This window comes from Phascolarctos cinereus, unplaced genomic scaffold, assembly GCF_003287225.1.
Source record: "Phascolarctos cinereus isolate Bilbo 61053 unplaced genomic scaffold, phaCin_HiC Scaffold_4;HRSCAF=312, whole genome shotgun sequence".
In the NCBI taxonomy this organism is placed as follows: domain Eukaryota; kingdom Metazoa; phylum Chordata; class Mammalia; order Diprotodontia; family Phascolarctidae; genus Phascolarctos; species Phascolarctos cinereus.
In genome coordinates this window covers 624211363-624237927 of record NW_027555847.1, presented here as the reverse complement: position 1 = coordinate 624237927, position 26565 = coordinate 624211363, and the positions used below count along the sequence as shown (strand labels likewise).

The window sequence follows — 26565 nt, the reverse complement described above, 5'->3', positions numbered from 1 at the left end:
GGCACTTAAGAAATGCTTGTTGAATTTAATTGAAATTTAACTTTAGATCTGGGAAGAACCTCTAAGTCATTGAGTATACCCAGTCCCCTAACAACCCCTATTTTACAGATAAGTAAACTGAGGCCCAGGGAAGTTGTAACTTACCTAAAGGCATTAGGTAATAAGTAGAACTGGAATTTCAACCAGATAGGCTGTCTGACTCTAATGGATCAAATAAAATAATCTACAGAAGCGCTTTGTAGCCCCAAAAGCACTGTATTAGAAATGTCTCTCATCATTCTCTCTAAAATCAGTCAATATTTATCAAGCGCCCACTATATGCCAGTCACTGTACAAGGCAGGGGGTAGGAAGAAAGCAGAAGAGCAGCTCCTGCTCTCGAGCTGCTCCAGGCTGCTCTCTTTTCCCCTTGGTGCTGTCACGGAAACCCTGCAGGTTGAGGCTTCAGCGTGCTCTCAATTTGTGTCCCAATGATAGATCAATAGGTTTTCCGGCATTGATGCAACTCCATCAGACGCAGCGTCCTCATGCAGGTGCTGCCTTCTATTGCTATACATTCACACGCACATGCGCGTTATAAAACCCCACGCATTAGATACATGCACATGTATATATGCGCAGGTGTATATAAGCACACACTTTATATGTGTAGACACACATGTATAATGCAACGTATATAGGCACACATTTATATGTATGTGTATACATGCACATGTGCGTGCACATACACAAACACGTACCTAAATATACTCATATACACATACGTGCATAATCACAAATTATATGTGATATACAATATACAAAATTATATACAACATACTAATTATATATTATGTGTATATATGTACGCACAACATATGCACAGATACATATAATGTGCAAACATGACTTGGCATTGCAGCCATGACATCACAAACTAGGCCTCTTTCCTAAAGGCCGATGCAACCACACCGAACTGCCCACCATGCAATTTCCCGGAGCTGGTGCATTTTACTCAGTGGCGGAGCCCAAGGGTTTTTTGTTTTTATTGTTGTTGTTTTAAAAGAGGGTGTCAATCCCCGCCCCCCCTCCCCCTACTCGGCTACTGCCGCGGTTTTACGTGGGAAAGGTGCCCCGGGGGTGGGGAAGCGGCGAACGAGTAGCCGCCTGAATGCGAACCCGCACCCTCCACCCCGCCCAGGCACTAGAGGTAGGGAGGGGGCGCAGCGCGCATACCCCGCACCTTCCAACAGCCGGCGCAGCCGCTCCCTTCCTCTGCAGGGGAGCCCGCGCGCGCCTCCCGGGCCACCGTTCCAAACCCCGCCCGCTCAAGCAAGCAGGCAGAGCTCTGCCTAGAAAGGCTCGGGCCCCCTCACCCCCGCTCGGCGGCGAGCCTCGGGAGCGCGCGCGTGCGCCTCTTGGAACGTCTGGCTGGCGGCGGAGCCGAGCCCGAGCCAGTGCTGGAGCAGGAGCCGAAGGGGCCGGAGCTAGGTTTGGGGAGCGGCTGCGGGAGCCGCGTGAATAAGGGGGGCGGGTTTCCAGCGCAGTGCCAGGAGAGTCCCCGGGGTTACAAAAGCCGCAGATCGCCGTAGACTTCTAGCTTGCCGTTAGACAGCACCCGAAAAGACCTTTGGAATTATTTATCCTTATTATTATTTTTAAAGCATTATTAGTAGTAGTATTTTCGAATGGAGTTGATCCCGAGTCAGGGGGTGACTGTCTGTGCAACAAGATGGGCTTTGCTGTTACCCTTGTGGGGAAGAATAGTCGCTTGATTTTCCATCTCTGGTCCTTTTTGAGGTTAGGAGCCCTTAGCCGGTGCAGGTAGGGAATAAGCATTAGTAAAGAACTGGGTTTTCGGTTTCTAAAAAAAATAATTATTAGATCCCTGATTATTGCCCCCTTTCCCCTCTCTTGAGGAAGGGGCTTCAAGTCACCCGGTGATTTCTCCTCCACTTCTTTTTTTTTTTTTTTGGAAATCACTTTAAAGGGCTTGGAAAAGCACCCCCAAGCCTCCCCAACCCAACGCTGCCGAGCTGAGCAGCAGCCGGAGGTAGCGTGGAATTGAAGCGCTCTCGCTGCCCGTCTGTGTGCCCGAGCTGGGAAAATGGAGGCTGTGATTGAGAAAGAATGCAGTGCTCTGGGAGGGCTCTTCCAGACCATTATCAGCGACATGAAGGTAAGAATTGGGGAGGGGAGCTGGTGGCCAAGCGCTCCCTCCCTGCCCTGCCCTGCCCACCCCCGTGGGGAGCCCTTAGCTGGAGCTGGGGAAATTGCACCCGCACTGTTTGACACATCCCTCCGTTCATCCTTGTACGGAAAGCTCCCCACCCCCCGATCCGTCCCATTGCCTTCCTATCCCCACCTGCACGATCCGGGGGCTGTGTTAGCTATAGCCCTTTCCCGGGGGAAGGCTCTGCTCTCTTAAGCTGTTCCTGCTGGGCGATGGGTGTAATTGAAAAGGATGGCCCCTAACAGCCTAAGAGGGTCCGCCTTCCAAGTCTAGAGGCTGTTCGAATGTGACTACACCCGTGCCACCATCGCCCCACCTCTGGGACCAGCGCTTGCTTTCCCCAGCTCCAAGTTTTCCTATTGTCTTTGCATTCTAGCACTTGTAAAGGACGTATTGAGCGCTCGGACTCCTTAGGGGAGGGCAAGTCACCTGCAAACCAAACCTGTATCCAGGAGGAATGGGAGCTGATGATGGTGTTGGAAGGAGGCGGAGGACGTAGAGGAGGATAGCAGGGTAGTGACTGGTGACACTGCCCCGGTCATTACCTAGTGTGGCAGAGTTGTGGGAGGAATGGAGGGAAAAAAAGCTGGCCGTTTTCTCTTTCTAGGAGGCGAGCAGATTAGCTGGGTAATTAATCTGTTCCATAGCTGCCTCTGTGCGTGATTGTGTGCTGCGGGCATTCCTGCCCTCACTTTCCCCTTGGGAGTCTTACAGAAGTTCCCAATGCACCCTTTAATAGTCTTCTCCCCAGGGTCTTCTTCCCCCTACCGCGCCCCCACCCCCAAAAAAAGGAAAAGAGAAAGGCGTCTCCTTTCTAGTCTGAGTGCAAGCGTATACAACCAGCCCAGCCCCCCCCCTTTTTAAGAAAAACTAATATTCTGATGTAACCACTTTAAAGGTTACCTTGTACATGAAAAGGATTGAAGGACAATATTTTTTTTTCCCATGGAACGGATGGCAAACACGACCTTTTTAGAGCCCGTGGAAGAAGTAGCTCGCCAGCCATCCCTGCTCAACTCCACCAAATGAAGCTAGCTGCAAAGGGGATGCTTAAAGGCGTAGTGGGTAGGGTGGGGTGGTTATTATTATTGTTATTATTATTATTTTTTTAAATCTGTGTTTAGGGATCGTTCTTTGGCTGTGGTCCACTTCGTTTTGCCTCAGCAGCTCTGGGTGGGTCGTGTTTAATTAAAAGTAGGTCTCCTAAAGAGAGTAGGCAGGTTTGGAAAGCTCTGTGTGTGCGTGGGTGTGTTATGCGATGCCCCTCGTTTGCTGCTGCTGTACCTACTGTAGATCGGCTTTTGTCTAATGAGCAGTACAGGTCGGTCCAGAGCTCATTTCAGTGGACTTCAGGAAGAGTTCTCCCCCCTGCCCAAACCAGGCTTAAAACACTCGCACAGACACACTCCCCCTCCCCAGCCTTAAAGCACACGTAAACCGTCATCTCCAGCGCCGCCCCAGAGGGGTGCTTTTTTTTCTTTCCCTTTTTATGATGTCTTTAACCATCCTCCCTCCATCTTTTTTATTGTGGAAGGGAAACCCCAAATCAAATTGTTGGAAATCTGACTTTGCAGGAGGACTTTGTTTCCATAGAGCATGATCTGCAGTGAGACTCTGCTTGCTAGAAATTATTTTAGTTGCAGGATCATTGATAAGAAGAGCTGGGAGGGATGACAGAGGCCATTTAGCCTAATCCCTTTATTTTTTTAGATTAGGAAACTCAGGCCCAGAAGTGAAGTGACGTGTCCAAGGTCACACAAGTTGTGAGTGGCAGAGCTGAGATTCCAACTCAGCCTCTTAACTGCAGAGCCGCTTCACTGATCTGGTCCTTGGAATGAGAGGGATTATAATTCCTTCCGAAAGCCACCCCTACCACCACAACCTTCTTTTGCCCTTTATAGATGTTGAAGTGTTGAGTACTTTTTTTTTTAAGATTGAGGTTGATTCATGCTGCATTCTGAAATATGTGAATGTGTGGGTATACACATATTTATACATACATACATATATATTCAACTCAAGCCACCTCACCTTGTTGCCAAACCAAATGTTTATTTGAGTCAGAGGGATTTTCTAATTACTGGGAAAGGGTTTTGTGATCCGATGGTAGAGGTTGTGTTTTTACTTTTTGAAGAGATAGATGGATGGGTGTTTCCCGTGTCTGTAGTTTTTAGAATCCTCCGCTTCCCTGCCCAAGCCGACCCACCACAATCTGGGAGTGTTCACATCTGGAGTTTTCCCCGTCTTTGTTCTTTTTAATCCAGAATCAGGGCTTGGTTCCTCCCATTCTGCAGTTCCCATCCAAAATTTCAGAAAGGGTGATCCTGTTTGAGCATTAGGTGATCTGTGCCATCCCTCCCTGTTTATTCTTCTGGAGCATCCTCCAAGTTGATCATTCCTGGGGGCTAACGTCCCATTCTTTGCTCCTGCCAGGTTCCAGTTGAATATAAAGAATCCTCTATTTCATTCCCTTTCAGCTATTGATTTACAGTTTGTGGTCACTGGGTTGTTTCCCTTTTGAATTTAGTAGTTTGAAGAGTTGTATGCTTTATTTTCCTCTCTCAGTACAGCATTTAAAAATCGAGTTACAGTAAAAGTCTGAGGTAAACGTGCCTTGGACTCAGCAAAATTTCATATTCTCCTTTGGAGGGGACTAGGAAGGGGAAGAAAGGGAGAATGTCTTTGATTTCCAAGTGTGTTTTTCTATGAGATCTTTGTATACAGAAACACTATTTTCTTTGAGATCCCCCCCCCAATTCCTACTTGGATTAAAGTCTAATAAATAGAAATTTAAAAGAAAATTTCCTAATTCTTAGCCCTATAGCATAAAACTTGAAAGTATACAGAATCTGGACTTATTAATGTTGCATAAAGAGTGGTAGAAGAAATTGATTTTTTGGATCTGTAGCTCAGCCTGTTTAATGACCTGCTTTGTTATTTTTTTCCCTTTTCCTTTCTTTTTCCTCCTACAATGCATTTATAACACCTCTGATCCCCCCTTCTGTTTCGACTTTGAAGGACAAGCCTTGCACCCTTGGAAAAGCAATAAAAATGGTTTCCAATCCACCTTTATTGGGCAGGTGTGGTAACCCACGATTGTAGTATACACAGATAAATTAAAAAAAATAATTGAGTGCTTTCAGACCTGGGAAACAAAATCATTAAGCAGTAGTGGCTTCCATAATGTCATCCTTCCCTCAAAAAATGTATGGCAATGTCATTAACAGCACAGGAAGGGAGTAAGTTTCCTCTTTGGAGAATTGAAGTGAATAATTCCTAGGCTACTACTCTCCATTCATTCAAGACTGGATAAACTTAGGGACCAGATCAAGAGAGATTCTCCCTATATTTTTGTAATGAGATTTCAGTTAAGTCCTTACTGATGAGAAATATATACCTTATACTTTTTTTTTTGTTTCATCCCTCCTCCCCCATAGATCTAGTGGAGTGCCAGGCATTCAGTACATGCTTAATAAATTCTGGTTTGGCGTGAATGAAATGGCAGTTTTCTTTTTTTGTGCTTTCTTACCTATTATGGTTAATGACTGCTGTATAATGATGTAGAGAAACGCAAATCAGTCTCCACTCTAGGGAAGGAGAGAGGAATAAGCATTTATTCAGTATTTTCTATATGCCAAACACTTTTTACAAATATTGTCTCATTTGATTTACACCATGTAAATTATGCCTCTGGTTCTTAAAATGATCTTTTTTGTTTGAACTCAAAGGAGATGAGAGATGATATGTTCATGGAATGCAGAGCTAAAAGCTGTCTTAGTGATCATCTAGGCCAGCCTTCTCATTTGACAAAGAAGGAAACTGAGGCACAGAGAGATTAAATGCGTTGTCTAAGGTAACATGTAGTAAATGGAAGAATTGGTATTTCACAGAATTTGAGAGTTTTAAGGGACCCCGTTGGCCATTTAGTTGAACACACATACAGAAAGAAGGAACCCCCAAAATGGATTATTTTTTGGAAAATTATATCAGACCATATTACAATGGTAGGTTACCACATTTGCCCTACAGTGAGTTGGAAATCATTTTTATTGCCCTTCTAGGGTGTAATGCTTGTCTTTCAAAGTCTAAATAGAAGAATGGATCAGAGGTGTTATAAATACATTCTCTAGGAGGAAAAAGAAGGGAAAAGGGAAAAAGCAGGCTAATCATTAGACCGGAATTTCCACTCTGAGAACATTCAGGACAAGTCTTCAGGCTCTTGTTTGAAGACCTCCAAGGAGAGGGAACTAACTCAGCACTCCTGGAGGCAGCCTCTTCCACTTTTGACAGCTCTGATTGCTGGATTTTGCCTGACTTGAAGCCTAAATTGGACTCTGCAACTTTGACTAATTGCTGCTAGTTCTGCCCTTTGGGGCCAGAAAAGAAAAGTCTAATCCCTCTTCCCCATGTGACAGCCCTTGAGGACAGCTATCTCTCCTTTCTATCTTCTCTCCCTCACAGGCTTCTCTTCTCTCTGGTAAACATCCCAGTTCTGATTTGACCAAGTGGTCTTTTGACTCCCAATACTGCATGCTTTGTAGGGCACCCCGATGTTGCCTAGGTAGACAAGCTCTTGTTGATCGAGATAGGAGGGAAGGTGGGTTATGACACTGTATGTCACATATTAGCAAGGGAAACAGTAAAGAGAAATGGTGAGTGCCTTGGAAATCTAGACATTTGTCATGAAGGCCATTGGCTGACTTTGGATCCTGGATTTAGAAGTCAAAGAGACTTCAAAACAGGAGGTGTTAGAACATAGAGTGTTAGAGCCGGAATGGAATTTAATCCAATCCCTTTGTTTTACAGTCAGCTAGGAGGTACAGTGGATAGGACCCTGGACCTGGAATCAGGGAGACCTGGTTTCAAATGTGGCCTCTGACATTAATTAGCTGTAGGACCTTGGACAAATCACTTAACCTCTGTTGGTCTTAGTTTCCTCATCTGTAAAATGGGGATAATAATAGCACCTGCCCTATAAGATTGAGGATAAAATGAGGTGACATTTGTAAAGTGCTTTGCAAACCTTGAAGTACCATGTGAATGCTAGTTATTATTTTTATTGTTATTATTAGCTATATGACCCTGGAAAAGTTATTTAACCTCTGTCTGCCTTAGTTTCCTTATCTGTAAAATGAAGTTAATAATAACACCTGCTGCACAGGGTTGTTGTAGAATATTTTCAGAATTATTATTATTATTGTAGTCTAAGTGAGAGGCTGCCTGAACATACCAAACACATTTTTTTCTTTGGTAAACTAGGACAGTAAAAAATTTGGTGATGTTCAGCCAGCTGTTGCATAAAAGTTGGGGGTAAGCTTTCCATTGAACTCTAGGTTGCTAATCTGGTTGATGTTTTTCTTCTTTCAATTATTAATTTACCTTAAAAAAAAGGTAGAGGTGGGGGTGAGGAAGATTACCAAAATCCAAGGCTTTCATCACACTCATTGCTCAAGAAATAGCATGTCATGTCAGAAGCTGGGCCATTCCTGTCGAAATGAGAACTTTGTACAAGGTTAGGATGTTGTGTCTGGTGGTTATATAAAGTGACTAAGGTGGGGTTTGATGTGTCTTTCCTAAAAGTCTCCCCAGCACCTCTGCATTTAGAGAGGGTGTCAAGTTTCGAACTGAGAGTACCTGCAGAATAGACTTCCTTGTTCACTTGCTTATCAGCTGCCCCTCCTTCCCCCAACATCCCCTTCCTAAAATTCTGACCAGAGTGGGAACTAGTGAAGGACCTTCTCTGAAACTCCTGGCAGCATCCTGTGACAATTTCTCTCATCACAGGTTGGGATGGGGGAGAATTGTCTGTATTCCCTGGAGATCCCTTAATACCCTCTTCCCTAGCACTTCCTAAAAGGAATGGGAATGGAAGAGAATAAGCATTTATGTAGTGCCTACTGTGTGCCAGGTACTGTGCTAAGCACTTTACAAATATTATCTCATTTGAGCTTCACAATAACCTTTCCAGATAGGTGCTGTTATTATCTCTATTTTACAGATGAGGAAACTGAGGCGAAAAGAGGTTATGTGACTTGCCTACTTTACACAGTTAGTGTGTGAAGCTGAATTTGAACTCAGATCTTCCTGCCTCTAGGCCCAGCACTCTATCCACAAATCCAGTGTGATTTTTTTCCCTCTTCCAATTCTTAACAGTAATAACAAGAAATCTTTTCTTGAATTTGTCACTCAAAAAAAAAGAGGCAAGTGGAGGACAGACAAAACCCGTGAGATTTTGTGTAAGGTTGTCCAGCTAGTGTAAAATAGATCAGTTACTCTTGTAACTCCTGTAAATCATTGATACTATACCCGATGTTGGCATTTCACATAGCAAATGGTGGGTTTTTGACCAGACTTTTACAGCTTCCTAAGGTTTGGTCAGTGGGGGAGGAAGGTAGTGAAGACAAAAGGCCATAAAACTAATAGCAGGGAATTGAAGGAGGGTTTATGGTTAAAGAGCATGTGTTTTGGTAGCTTTAAAGTGGCTTAGGATTGACGTTTGTAAGATCTGTGCCATCTTTGGTGTGGTAAAGCCTTGGAAGGAGCAGCTATGTATCAGCACGCGTTGGTCATAGTTTCAGAAACAGGTTATTAACTATTACTAAGCTGTCAGGCAGCTCCAATGAAGTCTTTTTGAATTGTGCCCGAGTGACCAATTTTTCCTTCCTCTGATCAAATAGACTTTTCATTACTACTCTTAGGCATCTCCTTAAAAACTTAGCTCAAGTAAGACCTTCTGTAGCAAGGATTCTTAAACTGTTTTGTTTTTTAAATTTTAATTTTTTGGTGCCTTGAACCCTTTGACAGTCTGATGGACCCTTTCTCAATTTAAATAATGCTTTTAAATGCCAAAAATAAAATACATAGGATTACAAAGGAAATCAATTTTATTGAAGCAGTTATTTCTAAATTATTTTATAATTTTGAACTAAATTGTATATTAAAAATAGACCCCCCCCAATAAATTAATGGACTTCAGGTTGAGAACCTCTGTTCTATAAGAAGCCATTCTTTTCTTTATCCCTTCAACTGCCAATGTCCTTCCTTTCAACTAACTTCTATTTATTTGCAGTTTTTCACTGTATATATTTATGTATATGTCTTGGTCATCTTCCCAGTTATATATAAGCACCTTGAGGATAGGGATTTTGTTCTTCATTTGTTAGAGTCAGTTTGATGGTACAAGTGGATAGAATGCTGAGCCTGGAGGTAGGGAGATCTGAGTTAAAATTATGCTTCAGACATTTTCTAGCTGGGTGACCCTGGGCAAATCACAGAACTCAGTTTGCCTCCTTTTCTTCATCTGTAAAATGGGATGATAATAATAGCACCTACCTAGGGGGATTGTTGTGAAGATCAATAAATGCATGGGTTTTTTGGGGGGAGTGGTGCAGCTAAGTGGCACAGTGGTTAGGTCACTGGCCCTCAAGTCAGGAGGACCTGAGTTCAAATCTAGTTGCAGACACTTACTAGCTATGTGACGCTGGGCAAGTCACTTGACCCTACTTGCCCCCTCCCCAAAAAAAAGCTTGTGGGTTGATTATTCATCTCATTTGTAGTATATCTTTCTATTTAGTAATAATAACTCATTTGGGATTATTGTAAAACTAGAGTTTAGAGGCCACTGAATTGAACACCTTAATTTTAGCATCAGAGATTTAGATACTTAAGGAGTCTTGGAAGCCATATAGTCAAATTTCCTGATTTTAACATTATAGATCTAGAACAAGAAAGTACCTTAGGGCTATTGAGGCCATTCCTGTCGGTTGACAGACTAGGAATCTGGGCCCCAAGAGAGGTTATGTGGTATGTTCACAGTCATCAAGGTAGTATCAGAGGTGGGGTTTGAACCCAGGTCCTTTGACTCCAGAACCAGTGGACCCTTCCGCTCTTCTGAAGTGATTTTACAAACCTGTAGGCTTGCATGCTTTAACCACCCCCAACTATTTACTCTGAGGGCAGAGATTGCATCCTGTTTTTCTTTGCATCTTACTCAACTTCTAGTAAGGTACATTAATAACAGTAGGTGGAATTTATTAATTTATTCATTTTTATTCCATTAAATTATTTATTTATGAAACAAAACAAGCATTTCCATAGCGTAAAATAAAAATAGGTGATTGCACATGAAACTGCAAATCTATTATGTACAACTTGCTATTCCTTTAAAATATATAATGAAGTTATCATGTAAATTTATTGATTTTTCTCTTTTTTTCTTCCCTCCCCTCCAGAGATGGCTACCATTAGACACAACCGTATGTATATATATCTATATATATCTATATAATACATATATAGATAGATATATGTATATGTATATGGAAGATGATTGAAGAGTTATGCAGTTTAACTCAGGCTAACATTATAAAGCTGATAAGACCATATTAAATAACTAATTGTCTGCTGATGTAGAGACAACAGAGTAAGTGCTTTGGTTGGGCATGAAGGAAGTCAGTTGTTTGATTGATAAGGCAGATTGGTGCAGCGGAGAGAATCTTGGATTTGGAATTAGAAGATCTGCGTTTGCTGTACAACACTTTCAGTTCATCCCATGTGACCTTGGACAAATCACTTAACCCCTCCATGCCTCAGTTTCCTCATCTGTGAAATGAAAAGGTTGACCTAGATGAAGGCCCTTCCAGTTCTAAATCTATGCTTTCAGTTTAGCTTGAGACCATCCAGTGTTCCAGCTACACGTGTAGCATAAAATTTTCATACAAGCACATAGTAATTTTCTGAGGAATATCTCTGCCTTTCTTAACTCTCTGCTATGTTAGGACCATATTAATAGACCAGAGACAGTCTTGGAGAATCATTCCAGACATGAGTGATAGGTGTTGTGAGCAAAGTCATAGGTACAGGGCAGGATGAAAACAAAATGGAAAAGACCAGTGTGGCTGGGAGTCATGGGGGAGAAGGCTACAAAAAGTCATTTGGATCAGGATAGGAGATGACAATACTGGGATCAGGAGTTTCAACTTATGGGTAGTAGCACAGTGAATACAGAACTGGGCCTGGAGTCAGGTCTTCCTGAGTTCAAATCTGGCCTCAGACACTTCCTAGCTGTGTGACCCTGGGCAAGTCACTTAACTCTGTTTGCCTCAGTTTCCTCATCTGTCAAATGAGCTGGAGAAGGAAATGGCAAATCACTCCAGCATCTTTGCCAAGAAAACCCGAAATGGGATCGTGAAGAGTCCAACGTGAGTGAAAACAAGAATTCTCTTTAGGAGTTAAGACTTTGGGAAGGTTATTCAGGCAGCAGTGTGCAGGATAGATTGAGGTAGGAAGCTTTAACCAAAGGCTGGGATAGAAGAGATGAAGACCTGGGCTCCAGTGGTTGCGGCAGGAATGGGACAGATATTGATCAGTTTGATAGGATAGTATTGAATGTGTGGGGAGAGGGAAGAATAAAGGTTCAAGCCAGTAGTGCCAATTATAGAATTCTTAAAGGGATAGGGGTGTACTTTTGACAAACTTTGTATGGTTTTGTGGAGGAGAGGAAAGAAGGATCAGGTGATAGTGGACCATTGGAGGTGATTCTGAGATCTGTCACCTGGTGAAAACTGCACCCATGCCAAGGTCTCTGAAGGTCTACAAGATCTCTTCTCCCTCTCATGGTTCTTTTCCGTTTATCTCTGGAGCTGTAGAGAGGGCAGGCAGAGGCACTTTCAGAGTATAGTTTTTCTTTCCTTTCCTTTAGGGAAGATTTTTTTTTTGAGATAAGTAGTCCAGATATTCCAGGCCAATACATTGGTACCCATTGTGGCACTAACAGCCTGCTTTTCTCTCTCTTCTAATTATGTGAATTAAGTAAGTTCACCCAAAGGTCACATGATTACCAAGAGTACTGGTTGTCTTACCTTGAACTCTGTCTGTCTGTTTATGCGTCCAGACCTAGAACATTTTTTTAAAAAGAGCTTGCTGTATTTATTTTGACGTAGAACCTTTATGGTTGAAGTTGAGTTAGAAGGTCCATTAGAGACCTGTGTTCTTAGATGACATTGCAAAAAAAAAAATTCTTCCTGCATTGACACTAGGCATCTGCATTCTTGGGTTAGATTTTCTAAGTGCTTTTCCACCCCTTTCTCTCCCTTTTCTCTCGGTGAGTGAAAAATCAGTGGAATGCCTTTTGAATAATGCTTTCTATCTGAATTTGGAAAGCATTTGAACAAGTATTAGGTAGATTAGGATCACCTTTATCAAACAGCTGGGGATTGCTGAGTTGGAACAAGATTGCATTCTTTATCCGGGTCTTTTCTTTCTGCCCCATAGGAGGACCTTAGTCATCTGGATCTCTCTCTGGTCAGAGTGGGTGGGGTGTCTGGCTGTGATAGACATATATTCTTAAAACCCACCCTTCTCTTAGACCACACTCAATTCTTTGTGTTCTAGCTAGATTCTATGAGGATAATGCTGTTTAATTACTAACCTTGCTGCCAGTGTTATCATTGCTATAACAGCAGTATTGTAAAGACAGCTTGGACAGATGTAGGAATTCTGATCCACACAGTGACCAAAAGACACGATTCCGGAGGACTCGTGATATGACACGCTTCCCACCTCCTGAAAGAGAGCTGATGGACTCAGAGTGCAGACTGTGACTTTTTTTTTTTGAGACATGATCAGTTAGGGGAATTTGTTTTGCCTGATGGTACATGTTTGTAAAAAGGAGTTTTGTGTTTCTTATTTTCACTGTGTTGGGATTGGGAGAGGGGAGGTAGGAGAGAGAGAATGCAGATCTTAAAATGAAAAGAAAATTGTCATTGACACAATTAAAGTAGCCCCCACCCTGAATCAGATAGCATTATTTTTAGAACTTGTAATGTGGAAGCCGGGAAATGCAAACGTTATGTTTTCCCAGCTGAATAAATCCTCCCTGGGCTCAGTGCAACATTTACCTGTAGCCAGGGTTTATTTGCATTTGCTTTTCTCTATTTGCAAACTCTATTACTGCCGGTTAAAAAAAAGAAATAGATGTAATGATGTAACAGGGCATTGATAAATGTGTTTTAATGCTTACCATGGAAGAAGTGGTTGTAGGGGCAAAGGCTGTATACTGAATAATCACCCTTTCTTTCTCTCTCTCTCAAAAATAATTATTTTATTTTTAATTAATGGAATAAAACAAGCATTTCTATAACATAGTGTAATAAAAAAGATGATTAAACATGAAACTGCAAGTCTATGTACAACTTGCTATTCCTTTTAAATATATAATTATCTGTGTCTCCTCTTTGACATTCCTGGGGCCACTACCCTGGTTCAGGACTCTTACCTGACTTAGTCTATTAAAGATAGATAGTGTCTGTATGGCCAGTCTCTTTCTTGATGCACAGATCCCTTCGGTGGCTTTTCATTGCCAAGTCCATATTCATTAGTTTGACATTCAAGGCCTTCTGTGCTCTAGTACCAATATATCTCTTAACAATGTTATCTGCTATGGCTCCACTTCTCAGACTAATCAATATATTCCAGCCAAACCTGGCTAATTTTTGTTGTTTAAGTGTGCTTGGCATTTCCCTCTGTAGGTTGACTTTATTTTCTCTGCCTAGAAGACCTCCCCCACCAAAGTAGCTAGTTGAGATCTCATCTGCCAAAGTCTAGGTCAAATAGTATTATCTTCTACAGAAATCTTTCTTTCTACCCTCATCTCTTCTCTGAAAAAGAAAGGATATTTTTCTCTTTTGAGTTCCCACTTAACTTTGTTTGGACATCTCTTTGAGTACATTTTATTCTGTGGTGTATTATAGTCATTTGAATGCATACCTTACTTCCCCATATCATAATTCTAGAGGTGGAAAGGACCTCAGAGGTCATCTGGTTCAGTTGTACACTCCCCCCCCCACTTTTATAGATAAAGAAACAGGTCTAAGGATGGCAAATGCCTTGTCCAAGGTCGCACAGGTAAATAAGCGTCAAGATGGAATTTGAACCTAGGTATTAGGACCTCTTTCCACTGCACCTCAGTTATGCGCTACCTCAGTTATAAGCTCTTTAGCAGTAGGATTCCTATATAAGTGGTAGTAAAGATAATAATTTTTAAAAATATAAAATAAATCAAATTTAAATATCTCTGAAGTGTCTAAGAGCTTTCCTCAAAACAGGTCTGTGAGGTAGATGGTGAAAGAATTAGCTCTGTCCTCACTTTACCAAAAAATTTTCCTCCTTCCTCCTCATCTTATGTCACTCAGGCAATTTCTGCCACTATCTCCTTCTCCATTCCAGTCTGACTTGAAGAGGGGGCCCTTCTCACCAAGGCCAGCCCCTTTCCATTGTACTCTAGATCGGCCCTGCCATATTTTTGTTTTCCAGAAGATTGTCTGCACCATCATCTCTTCCCTCTCTCCTTTCATATCTCCTTATCTGCTGGCTTCTTCCCTGCTGCCTACACGTACCCCCCATTTCTCCATCATCCTCAAAAAACCCTCAGTTGATCTTGCCATCCCCTCAGGCTATCATCCTTTATCTCATCCTCTTCTTGAGAAAGACTGTCTAAGTGAAGTATCGTCAGTTCTCTACTCTCACTTCCTTTTAAAGCCACTGCAGTCTGGCTTGGGACCTCATCGTTCAGCTGAAACGGCTTTCTCCCACGTTTCTATCTAGCTCAATTGCCAAGCCTAGTAGACTTTTCTTTAACACTGTTGATTGCTTCTCCTCTTAGATAACTCCATCCTCTCTAGGTTTTCTTAACACTTTTTTCCCCTGATTCTCTTCTCTTTTTGGCTGACCACTTCTCCCTCCATCTCTTTGGTGGTTCTTCATCTAAGTCATGCTCACTAACCAAGAGTGTTCCCCAAGGCTCTGTCCTGGGTCCTCTTCTCTTTTCTCTCTATACTATATCACTTAATGATCTCATGAGTTCCTCTGGCTTCAGTTATCATTGTGTAGATGATTCCCAGCTATATATATCCAGTCCTAGACTCTTCTCTGAGATCCAGTCTCACATCAACAACTGCCTTTTTGGACATCTCAAATTCAATATGTCCAAAACAGAACTCATTATCTGCACCCTCCTCCCACCTTCCCCTCTTCTGAACTTTCCTGTTACTGTTGAGGATATCACCATCTGTCCTCCCAAGTCATCCAGACTCATAACCACGGTGTTATCCTAGACTCCTCACTCCCATTCATTCCACATGTTCCGTCTTTTGCCAAAAGGTGTGGATTTCTTCCTTCCTAACCTCTCTCCTATGTACTCTTTCCTATACACTCCTGTTGCCCTGTGCCTAGTTCAAGCCCTCATTACCTGTTTTTGCCTTTCTCTAGCACCTTAGCATAGTGCCTGGCATACAGGTGAGTACTTAGTAAATACTTATTGACTTATTTATTTTACCTATGAGAAATTAATTGGAGACTCAGAGTGATTAAGTGACTTGTCTAGAGTTACATAGCTTGTAAATGTCATCTGGAACCAAGTCTCTCATCTTTTAGTTCCCCAGAATTATAGTAGGGCCTTTTCTAAATAGGTGCTCAATAAATCTAGACTACTTAGAGCCATTTTTTATTTGTGTATGTTTCTTTGAATTACAGTGATATAGTAGGTACATTTTTTGCATACTTTTTATCTTCGATATTTTAAATTATGCTATACTTTTATATATACTATGTATAAATGTATAGTGTATATTTTTATGTTTATATAAAACTATATAAATTTTACATATATTATATATGCTATACTTTTATTTTAATTTATACTATATTTTATTTATATTATACCTTTGCTTCTGAGCCTCCTGCAGATAGAATGTTATACTTCGGTTCAAGAAGACCTTGGTTCAAATCCTACCTCTGATATTTCCTAGCCTTGTGACCCTGAGTGAGTCAGTACTGTCACTTGTAAAATGGGGATAATACTATATTATCAACCTCAATTGTTGTTGTGAGGCTCAAGTGAAATAATGCATGTCATGCATTTTTTAAACTTTCAAAGAGTTATGTCAGGGCCAGTAAAATATACAAGTACATGTTAAGTTCTGTGCACCTCGTTGAGAGAGAAATGAGAAGAGTGACAAAATTCTCCTACATATCTGATAGAAGAGTATGATCCCCAGCTCACAAACTAGTCTGATGAATCCTCTAACTTGTCAAGATGGAGGAAGAGAGGCAGCAGAGGTTAAGGTATACCAGCCTCTCTTGTTGGGAGAGAGTGAATAGGGATGCAGAGGGGATCTTGGTTGTAGGAATATTGGAAATACTCCAAGATTATTTCTTCTGCAGATCTGAGTTTTATATTCAAGCACCTGCTTGTTCTGACCAGCCTTGTTTAATGTAGCTGAGCAGAGGTCATTAAGGAAGTCTTTGAATTGATTTCAATGACTAGTATTGTTTTAAAGTGTCTGTTTACTAAACATTGAGTTAACTTTGGGTTAGCCAAAGGGTAGAGCAGGATATGATTCCTTGTCAGACTAAGTGGGGGTGGCAACCCAGTGGGAAGGATTTAATATAAAGAGAGCTAGCCTTTGGGACTACATGATCAAAGATGCTGATATTTTTAGCATCTAAGGCCCTCTACCATCTGGCTTCTATTTACTTTTCTTGCTTTATTTGACATTATTCCCTTTCACACACTCTGTTCCAGTCAATCAGGACTACTAGCTGTTTCCCCAACTCAACAAACCACCTCTTTGCCCTTATGCATTTGTAGGCTATCTCTCCTGCCTGGAATGCATGCCCTCTTCATTCATCAGATCCTTATCTTCCTAAAGGCTCAGTTGCCACCTTTTCCCTGTTCTGAGTTGAAAAGTTTTCACTCTCTCACCAAACATTTCCAGAGAACACTAGGACCTCTTCCTGGCCCTCAGTATTCTTCACCTTGTATATTTGTCAGTACAATTATCATATTCCTTCTAATAAAATGTAAATTGCTAGAAGGCAGGGACTGTATCATTTTTACCACTGTATCTCCAGGGTCTAGCTTGGTGCCATATAGTAGGTGACTTAATAAATGGTTGTTAAATTGAATTGACTGTTGAGTAATTAAAATGACATTACTAGAGACTGAGGACCACCTCAAAGTATTAAAAAAAAAAAGCTTCAAGAATAAAGATTCTTGGGAGTGTGATCTATTTAAAAGTAGAAAGATAAGATTGATACTAGGCCTTAAATTTTTTTTTTTTGGCGAGGCACTTGGGGTTAAGCGATTTGCCCAAGGTCATGCAGCTAGTAATTGTCAAGTGTCTGAGGTCAAATTTGAACTCAGGTCCTCCTGCCTGCAAGCTTTATCCATTGCGCCACCTATCTGCACCTAGGCCTTAATTTAAAAAAAAAATTTAAAACTTTGTTTTATTCTGAACTTAAGAAATAAAACAAGCATTTTCGTAACATAGTAGAATAGAAAAAAAGACGATTGCATATTAAATTACAAATCTATTATGTACAAACTTGCTATTCCTTTTAATTCTATAATAAAGTTTCATGTAACTTTTTTTCTTCTTCCTTAGAGCTTTGCACAGTGGCACATAATAAATGTTGATTGATTGATTGATTGATTGAAATCACTAAGGATTCCAATATTGCTAAATAAAAATAAGCAGATTACTAATATCACTTTGGGAAGGACCATTTCTAGCAAGTGTGGAGGGTTACACATTTGAGTGGATTAATAAATATTATGAGCAGGCATTATTCAGTGGATAGTCAGTCCATGTACCAGGGGTAATGATGACTCAGAAGGTCATCATATATGAAGCCCTTCAAGCAAAGGAAGAATAGAATGTCACTATGCTAGCTGTGTGACCCTGGGTAAGTCACTTAACCTCAGTTCCCTAAAAATTAAAAAAAAAAAAAGAATGTCACTATGAATTGTGCCTCTGAGAGTAAACATTGTATTGCATCCTTTAAAAGACCTAAAATGAGATAATGTGTAGAAATGGGATTAACACTAAACCAGTTTCGTAGGAAAGGGAGTTAGAACAATAACAACCACAACTGACCACATTTAGGGTAGCTGTGCGGATGATGGGTAGATTTGGTGTTCCTTCTGGGTGGCCAAGTATATAGAGTACTCAGTTTGGAATCAGGGAGACTTGTCTTTGTGAGTTCAGATCGCCCCAGACACTTAATAGCTGTGTGTGACCCTGGGCAAGTCACTTGACCCTGTTTATCTTAGTTTCCTCATCTGTAAAATGATCTGGAGAAGGGCATGGCAAACTATTGTAGTGCCTTTGCCAAGAAAATGTCAAATGGGAGTCACAGACTTGGACATGACTGAAAACAGCTGGACAACAAAACTTTCATTGTACCAAGCAGCGTAAGGTAGGGAATTGTAGGTAAGGGAATTTTGGTTTTTGATCATAATTTTGGTTCTTGATCGTAATTTTTATCATTTAGTTGAAATGAAACAGTAAATGGGTCTGGAGTGCGAGCTGCTTGAGAACATGAACCGTCTTTTGCATTTCATTGTGTTCTTAGTGCCTGGCACATAGTAGGTACTTAAAAATGCTTGTTGTCTGTGCGAAATTTAAAAGACAAATTTACTATTCCATTGGTAGTACAAGGACAGGCACAAAAATGTGCGTGCAAATATGTGACAGGAGCATGTGCTTGGTTAACATTCAAGTGTTTTTGTGTAGATGCATATATCTTGGTATAGTGGAAAGAACATTGGATTTGGAGCAAAAGGACCGGAGTTGAGGCCTGACTACCATTTACTAGCTCTGGGACCTTGGGAGAATTGTGTAATTTTGTCGAACCTAGTTGAATGAGGCTGATACCAGTACTACAGTCCCCTACTCCCACAGAATAGAAACTCCTTGAGGGCGGCAGGGATTTTCATTTTGATCATTGAATCCTCAGTACCCAGTAAAGTCCTCGGCACATAGTAGGCATTTAATAAAATCGCGTTGAGTAATTGATGATGCCCTGGATCGGACACTGGATCTGAAGTGAGGAAGACAAGTTCAAATCCAGCCTCAGACACTTAATTAGCTGTGTGACCCTGGGCAAGTCACTTCATCTGTATTTGCTACGGTTTTCTCAAATCTATTATGGGGGTAATAATAGTGCCTGTTTCCCGTGGTTATTGTGAAGATCAAACGAGGCAAGTGTAAACTGCTTAACACAATGCCTAGAGTGTAGTAGATATTTAATAAATCCTTCCTTCCTTCCTTCCTTCCTTCCTTCCTTCCTTCCTTCCTTCCTTCCTTCCTTCCTTCCTTCCTTCCTTCCTTCCTTCCTTCCCCTTTTCTTCCTTTCCCTCTTTCCTTTCCCTTCCCTTCCCCCTTCCTTTTCTTTCCCCCTGCCCTTCTCCCTTCCCCCTTGCCTCCTTTCTTCCTATGTGATCCTGAACTTAACCTCTGTTTACCTCAGTTTCTTCACCTCTAAAATGGAGATAATAATAGTACCTACCTTCTAAGGTTGTTGTGAGGATAAAATGAGAATATATTTTTAAAGTGTTTTGCAGACCTTAAGAGGTACAGAAATATTAGCTTGTGTATTATTGTCGCAAATGGGTTATTCTGAGGAATAAGATGAAACCACATTAGATGTGTGTGTTGTGAGCTCTAAACAACAATGAGCCATTGTTTTTGCATTTAGTCCTGGTGTTTGGGCAAGTGGAGGAATGGAGTAGCAGATGTTCCCGGAGCCAGGATGGCTTGATCTTAAAAATGGAGGAGGTTAATCTTGAGTAGTTCTGAAGGCACATAGGGAAATGATTCAGCAGAGAAGAAACAGGAACACTGTGGGGGAGCCTTTAACATCGTGATACAGTAGAAAGAGTGCTGATCTGGCGTCAGAGGACCTGGCTTACCACATGCAGGACCTTGGGCAGACCTCTCTGGGCCTCAGTGTCTTCATCTGTAAAATGAAGGGGATGGACTCAATGATCTCTGAGGCCTCTTCCAGTCTAAATCTGTAATCCTAGTATCCTTTAATCCTAATAGAAATATAGGTTTTTATGTATGTGCATATGTACTTGTGTTGTGGGGGAGGAAATGTCTGGTCTTCCCTCTCAAGGCATTAAGAAAGATTTCTTGAGGGGTGGCGAGTTGGCGCAGTGGATAGAGCATGAGCCCTGAAGTCAGGAGGACCTGAGTTCAAATCCAGCCTCAGACCAAATACTTGACACTTACTTACTGTGTGACCCTGGGCAAGTCACTTAACCCCAATTGCTGAAAAATTAAAAAAAATTTTTTCTTGAAAAAGATGGGTCTTTTTTTTTAAATATAAATTTATTTATTTTTAGTTTTCAACATTTACTTCCACAAGATTTTGAATTCCATATTTTCACACCATCTTGCCCCTCCCCCCACCCCAAGATGGCATGCATTCTGAATACTCATTCCTCTAGTTTGCCCTCCCTTCTATCTCTCCCCCCCTTCTCTTATCCCTTCCCCTTCTATTTTCCTATAGGGCAGGATAGATTTCTGTACCTCATTTCCTGTATTTCTTATTTCCCATTTGCATGTGGAAACATTTTTTTTTTAAAACATGTGTTTTTAAAACTTTGGGTTCCAAATTTTCTCCCTTCCTCCCACCCCACCCACCGTCATTGAAAAGGCAAGCAAGGCAATACAGGCCATACATGTGCAGTTATGCAAAACACTTCCATAGTAGACATGTTGTGAAAAACTAACTCCATTTCCCTTAATCCTATCCTGCCCCCCCCAATTTATTCTATTCTTTCTTTTGACCCTGTCGCTCCTCAGAAGTACTTCCTTCTGATTACCCCTTTCCCAGTCTGCCCTCTCTATCATCCCCCTGCTCTCTTGTCCCCTTCCTCTCCTAGAAAAAGATGGGTCTTGAAGAATTGCCTGGCCAGTAGAGGCCTCTAATCAAGTGGTTCACTCTTCTGCATTTAGGCAGGTCAGTAAGTAAACCAATCCTGACCAGATGCCAGCCTCTTTTCTCAACTGTTTCCAAGGATGGAGACAGCATAATCTCCTTCAGAAAACCGTTTTCCCGTTATAACCTCGAGAGCTGAGAAGGCCTTTAAGTTCATAGATAATTCTGTTTTAATTTAAACCTCTTTGTTCTTGTATGATTTTTCTAGGATGCAAAGAGTAACTGGTCATTGTCCTTCCCTTTCTTCCTTCATGTGTGTATTAAAGATGGCGGTCAGGTTATTCCTTACTTTTCTATCCAAGCCCAGCAACTCCAGTTCCATAGCCTTTCCACATAAGGTTTAAGGACTGGAGGGCTTGGTGAGAGGGTGAGGAAACCTTTCTCTCCCTCCCCACATTTTACTAGAATATTTTGGAGCTTTGCTTGTCCTTATTACATGATTTCCTAGTATACTCATTTGTTTACCTATCCTATCTCTCGCCCTCTTACTCCCTAACCCTCCACTGTAAACTCTTTGGAGGCTGGGAATGTCTTTTTAATGTTTGTATCTCTAGCTCCTGGTATAAGGTACCTTTCATGCAGTAGGTGCCTAATAAATGTTTATTGAATTGAATTACTTCGAAAACAGTGCTTACCACCTATATTACTTTGATGGAACCTAGGGTATCGTTGGGAGGGGGGGTTGAGGTACTCCCTCTAGGGCTTCCCATTCCCATTTCACCTTGGGTAGCCCTTGTCCATTCTCCCTGTAGATGTTGCAGGGGTCTACCTAGTGTTCTGGATGCCTTCATGTAGATCTCTTGACATTGTCTAGATATCCATGGATACCACTTATCCATCCCTTCTGCCACATCATGCCCTTCTGGCAACAGGTAGAAATTGCAAAGAAGAAAATTGAGGTTTCCTTTAGGGTGAAACTCACTAATAGCTGGGTTGTCCCAAAGTAGGATGGGCTACCTTGAGAGGTTCCTATAGTTCCCTCCCAATGTAGGTCTTCAAGCAAAGGGGAGATGGCCAGATGAGGCAGCCAGATGGCACAGTGAGTAATAGCCCTGGACTTGGAGTTGGAAATCTGAGTTCAAATGTTGCCTCAGACAATTGCTAGCTGTGTGACTCTGGGCAAAGTAACTTGATTGTGCTCATCCTTAGTTTCCCCTTCTGTAAAATGGGGATAATATTATAGCACCTACCTCATAGGGTTGTGAGGATTAAATAAGATAATGTATATAATAGTGCTTTGCAGACCTTAAAGCAGTGTATAAATATTAGCTGCTGTGTTGAATGGGGGAGTTCTTGTTCAGATGGGGATTGGATTAGATGGTCACCGGGATCCTTTCCAATTCTGTGATGCTTTAATTTTTTTAAAAAATATTTTAAATTTATAGAATAAAACAAGCATTTCCATAACATAGTGCAAAAAAAAGATGGTTGTGTATGAAACTGCAAATCTAGTATGTACAACTTGCTAGTCCTTTTAAATATATAATAAAATTATCATGTAAATTTCTTTTTTTTTTTTCATTTTTTTTCTCCTCCCCTCAAGATGGCTACTATTAGGCACAAATAGGTATGTATGTGTATGTATATATATGCACACAAATACACATATATACGTATATAAAATTATTCTGTACATATTTCTTTTTATCAGTTCTTTTTTCTGGCTGCAGATAGCATCTTTCTTCATAATGGTTTAATGCTTAAGAAGACTTGGATTTCTTTGGTTAGAAGGTGCCACGAAAAGTTATGATACAGTCATACATTCAGATGACTCAGAACATCCAAGATTAAACAGTCTGTGGATTCTTAATTCTGCTTCTTACAGTCAGAAGATATGCCATTAGTTTTTACTGTGGCTGACAAGGCACCTCATAGGAGACAGAAGTATTATGATAACCCTCAACTTCCACCCCCAATCTTACTTTCCCAATATTTTCCTATTTTATTGTTATTTTGAGATATCCTACCCCTCATCCTCCCCCTTTTCCTCAGAGTTTATGAGCCAGTATTAAGCAAAACTAGGCAAAGGGGGTCCTGAGCTTTGGGATGGAGGAAGATTGATGAAATCTGACCATTTTAGAATATATGCACAGAGGGATTTCTTCGGAGCCCTCAGTTGTGAAATCATTTAAAAATAACTGTTTGCAGAATGAGATCGTTAGATACTGGGAATGGATGGCTTGGGTGATACCAGGCAGAGTGAGAGCATTGATTGGTATTAGGAATTAGGTTAAAAAAAGACCTAGTGGGTTTCAAGACATATTATATTAAAAGAAAAATGTGGGGCCTTGATTAAGCAGTAAAGGTTTAATGATACATGTTAAGCAACCAGCAATAAAGTAGGAACAATTAAGAGTCTGTGGGCAGTGATCCATGATGGGGTGGAGTAGGAGAGTGGGGAAGAAGGGATAATAGGAACATAGATGGTGAGCTGGAAAGAGACCTCAAGTCACCTAGTCCAATCTTTTGATTTTCTAGATAAAAAAATTGAGGTCAGGAAAGGGGAAATAATTTGCATGAGGTTACCAAGGCATTGAGTCGGTAGAGCTAGGATTAGAACTCAGATCTCCTGACTCCAGTCTAAGGTTTTTTTCTCTGATACCATGATGCTTTTTTGTCAAACTCAGGTCCTTTGACCCAGCCTTCTTTCCATTGTCTCACAAGGAAATGGTAAAGTTGAAGAGTGGGTGGCTTGAAATAATACTAAAATAAGAAAATATTAGGATAGTGAGATTGGGGACGGAAATTTGTAAGGATTATCATAATACTTTTCTCCCTTCTATGAGGTTTCTTGTCTGCAGTGGTAAAAACCAATACTGTGTGTCTTCTGACAGTAAGTAGCTGAGTTTGAAATTGAGGATTATTATAGTTGGAAGGGACCTTTGAGATTATTTAGTGCAACTGTGGGTTTTTTTTTCTTTCAGACAACAGTACTGAGGCCTAGAGGTCAAGTGATTGGCCAAGGTTTCAGAACTGGGACTGGAACCCAGACCTTCTTGTCCAGGGCTCTTTCAGTGATTATTAGTATGGTAGCTATTATTATTATTATTATTATTATGGAACCCAGATTTTCTTGACTGTAAGGCCAACTCTCTGTCCATGCTACCTCTTCTAAACAATGAAAACTTCAAGAATATTTTCCTCTTTGTCTTTCTCTCTCTGTCTCCCCCTCCCTCCCTTCTCCCTCCCTCCTTCTTTCTCTTTCCTCCCTTTCTTCCCTCCTTCCCTCTTTCCCTCTCTCTCTTTTTTTCTCTTTGTGTCTGTCTTCTATCTCCCCAACCTCCTCATGACTACTTGCAAACTTCTAGAAAGTTGTCTGTGGAGCTGTTTGAGAAACCGTGTCCTAGTTGACAGACCTCATGAGTCATGCAAAGGTGTAAACAAATGTAGATGATTAAATGTTAATTGAGACAGTCCCTGAAGGTTTGGTCTTTTTCTTAGTTCCCTCTAAAAAGAAAGCCATATTCTTTAGTGAGGTGGTTTGGAGGAAGCCTTGAATGCAGTGGGAGTGACTTGTATTGCTTGACAGTTTCCTGGCTGACCTGTTAGGGATACAGGCTTGAAGGAGGAGGCATGGTGTAGGATTGGGAATCAGAGGGACCTGCCTGACCACCTGCCCTTCTCTGGACCTCACTTTCTCCTCATCTTTAGATAAGAGGGTTAGACTGGACTGACCTCTGAATTCTCTTCCAACTCAAAATCCATGATTCTGTCAACTGGAATTGTAAGCCTGAGGATACTTCATTTCCTTGGAACTGAAGAGAATTATGGGTCGTGCCAGGTCAGGCCAGGAATGCTATGCTTGATTCATGCCAGGAGTTATGGGCCAAGAAAATAAATTTGTTAGTGAAGGAATTTGCCCTGATGGTAACAAGGAGTTGTAATGGTAAAATCCAGGCCCACAGCAAGCATGTAGAAGATAAGAAGCCGAAAGATAGGACTGTTGGAGAGAACCTAGGAAGACATTGAGGAGAAGGAATTTGAAACTGAGTCTGGATTCGGACTTCCAAAAAACTGCCACTAAAGGAGATGGAATCCCTAGAACCTGTTTTGGGAATGGAACGAGAGAAGTGAGGTATTCTGAGGGTGTTGATCCACCTTAGAAACCTGGCATACCTGTTTTGTCTGTTATCACCCAGAGGAGGGACATCTACATATTGGGGGGAAAACTGACCAGGTTTTAAATCAGATGGGATAGTGCCATGGAATTCATGCTGTAATTTCTTTTTCTAGACTGCTAACCAGGTATGATTAAAGCATCTCTCTTCTTTTTTGTATATTGTTTCACATTGTGCATTCATTGTTGGATGGTGGATTGAGCATGAAGACTATTCATATTACAGAAAAGGACAAGACTTGTAGGCTACAAAGTGGCCTGGAATCAGGAAGACCACTCAATCAGTCAGTCAATCAGTAGATTTTTTGTTAAGCACCTTCTACATGCCAAGCACTGTGTTAAGCTTTAGGGATACAAAAAGAGGTAAAAGAAAGTCCCTTTGATCTAGGAGCTTACAGTCTAATGGGGAGACAACACGCAAACAAATATATACAAAGCAAGCTATATACAGGATAAATAGAAGATAATTAGTAGAGGGAAGAGACCTGAGTCTCAGAGACTTACTGGCTGTGTCCCCTTGGGCAAGTCATGCTACAGCTCTCTGCCTCAGTTTTCTCATCTGTAAAATGGGGATAATAATAGCACCTACTTTCCAGTATTTGGAAAGCACTTTCCAGACATTTTATCAATGCTGTTGTTGTTTTGTCCTTTAGGCCTCTGGCTCTTTGTGACCCCATTTAGGGTTTTCTTGGCAAAGATACTAGAGTGTATTTCTTTCTCCATTTCCTTCTGCAGCTCATTTGACATATGAGGAAAATGAGGCCAGATTTCAATTCAGGGCCTCAAGTCTCCAGGGCTGGCAGTCTTATCTACTGTAACAGTGTTAATTATTCATCTTTTTTTTTTTTTAAGATTGAGTTGTTAAGAGTCACAAATTGAAGACTGTTTGAGGGTAGAAGAGACTAAAGCACATTTTGTTTACTAAATCCTCCTTTATTTGGAGGTTGCTTCCAAGGTCACTATCCCATTGATGGACAAGTCTAATTAATGGGTGGTGGTAGGAGAATGAAAGGCCAGGAATGCTACTAATGATAGGTGGAATTACATCATTCCTTTCATTTCAGGATTTCAGAAGTCTTTCACAGGCTGGGTTTTTTTGTGCTAAAAGATAGGGTAGGGAAACTCAGTCACTAGCTGATTACAATTTTTTCCCCCAGAGTTGTATAGTGAGTCTGTGACAGGGTGGTGATAGACCTTCTGGAGACCTGATGGCAATCCTTCCCACCCTCTTGTGAAAGCATCCAGTGAGTGCAGAGACCAAGGGAGTAGATTAAGGGTGGGGTCTCTGTGTGGAGTCACCAACTCTTTTGTAAGGAGAAACTTCATGTCATTCCTTGAACCCTTAAAAGTAGTCAAGTCAACTAGCATTTATTAAGCACCTACTGTATGCCAAGCCCCATTAAACAGTGATTATACAGAGGTAGTCCCTGATATCAAGAGCTCATGGGCTAA

General features: G+C 41.3%; 1 protein-coding gene across 7 annotated transcripts in view; it reads left to right on the top strand.

Moving 5' to 3' along the window:
- The first annotated feature begins 1479 nt into the window (after positions 1-1479).
- The window catches only part of MTSS1 (MTSS I-BAR domain containing 1), a 231729-nt gene continuing 206643 nt past the window's right edge, over positions 1480-26565 (top strand). For 5 of the 7 annotated variants that reach the window (XM_078153726.1, XM_020964994.2, XM_020964992.2 and 2 more), the window contains exon 1: positions 1481-2156. In XM_078153726.1, coding sequence (XP_078009852.1) covers positions 2085-2156 — 72 coding nt within the window. In that variant the 5' untranslated portion in view covers positions 1481-2084. Of the gene's footprint in view, positions 2157-26565 lie in introns of all 7 variants that reach the window. The other 2 variants (XM_020964991.2, XM_020964995.2) reach the window with 2 other exon arrangements.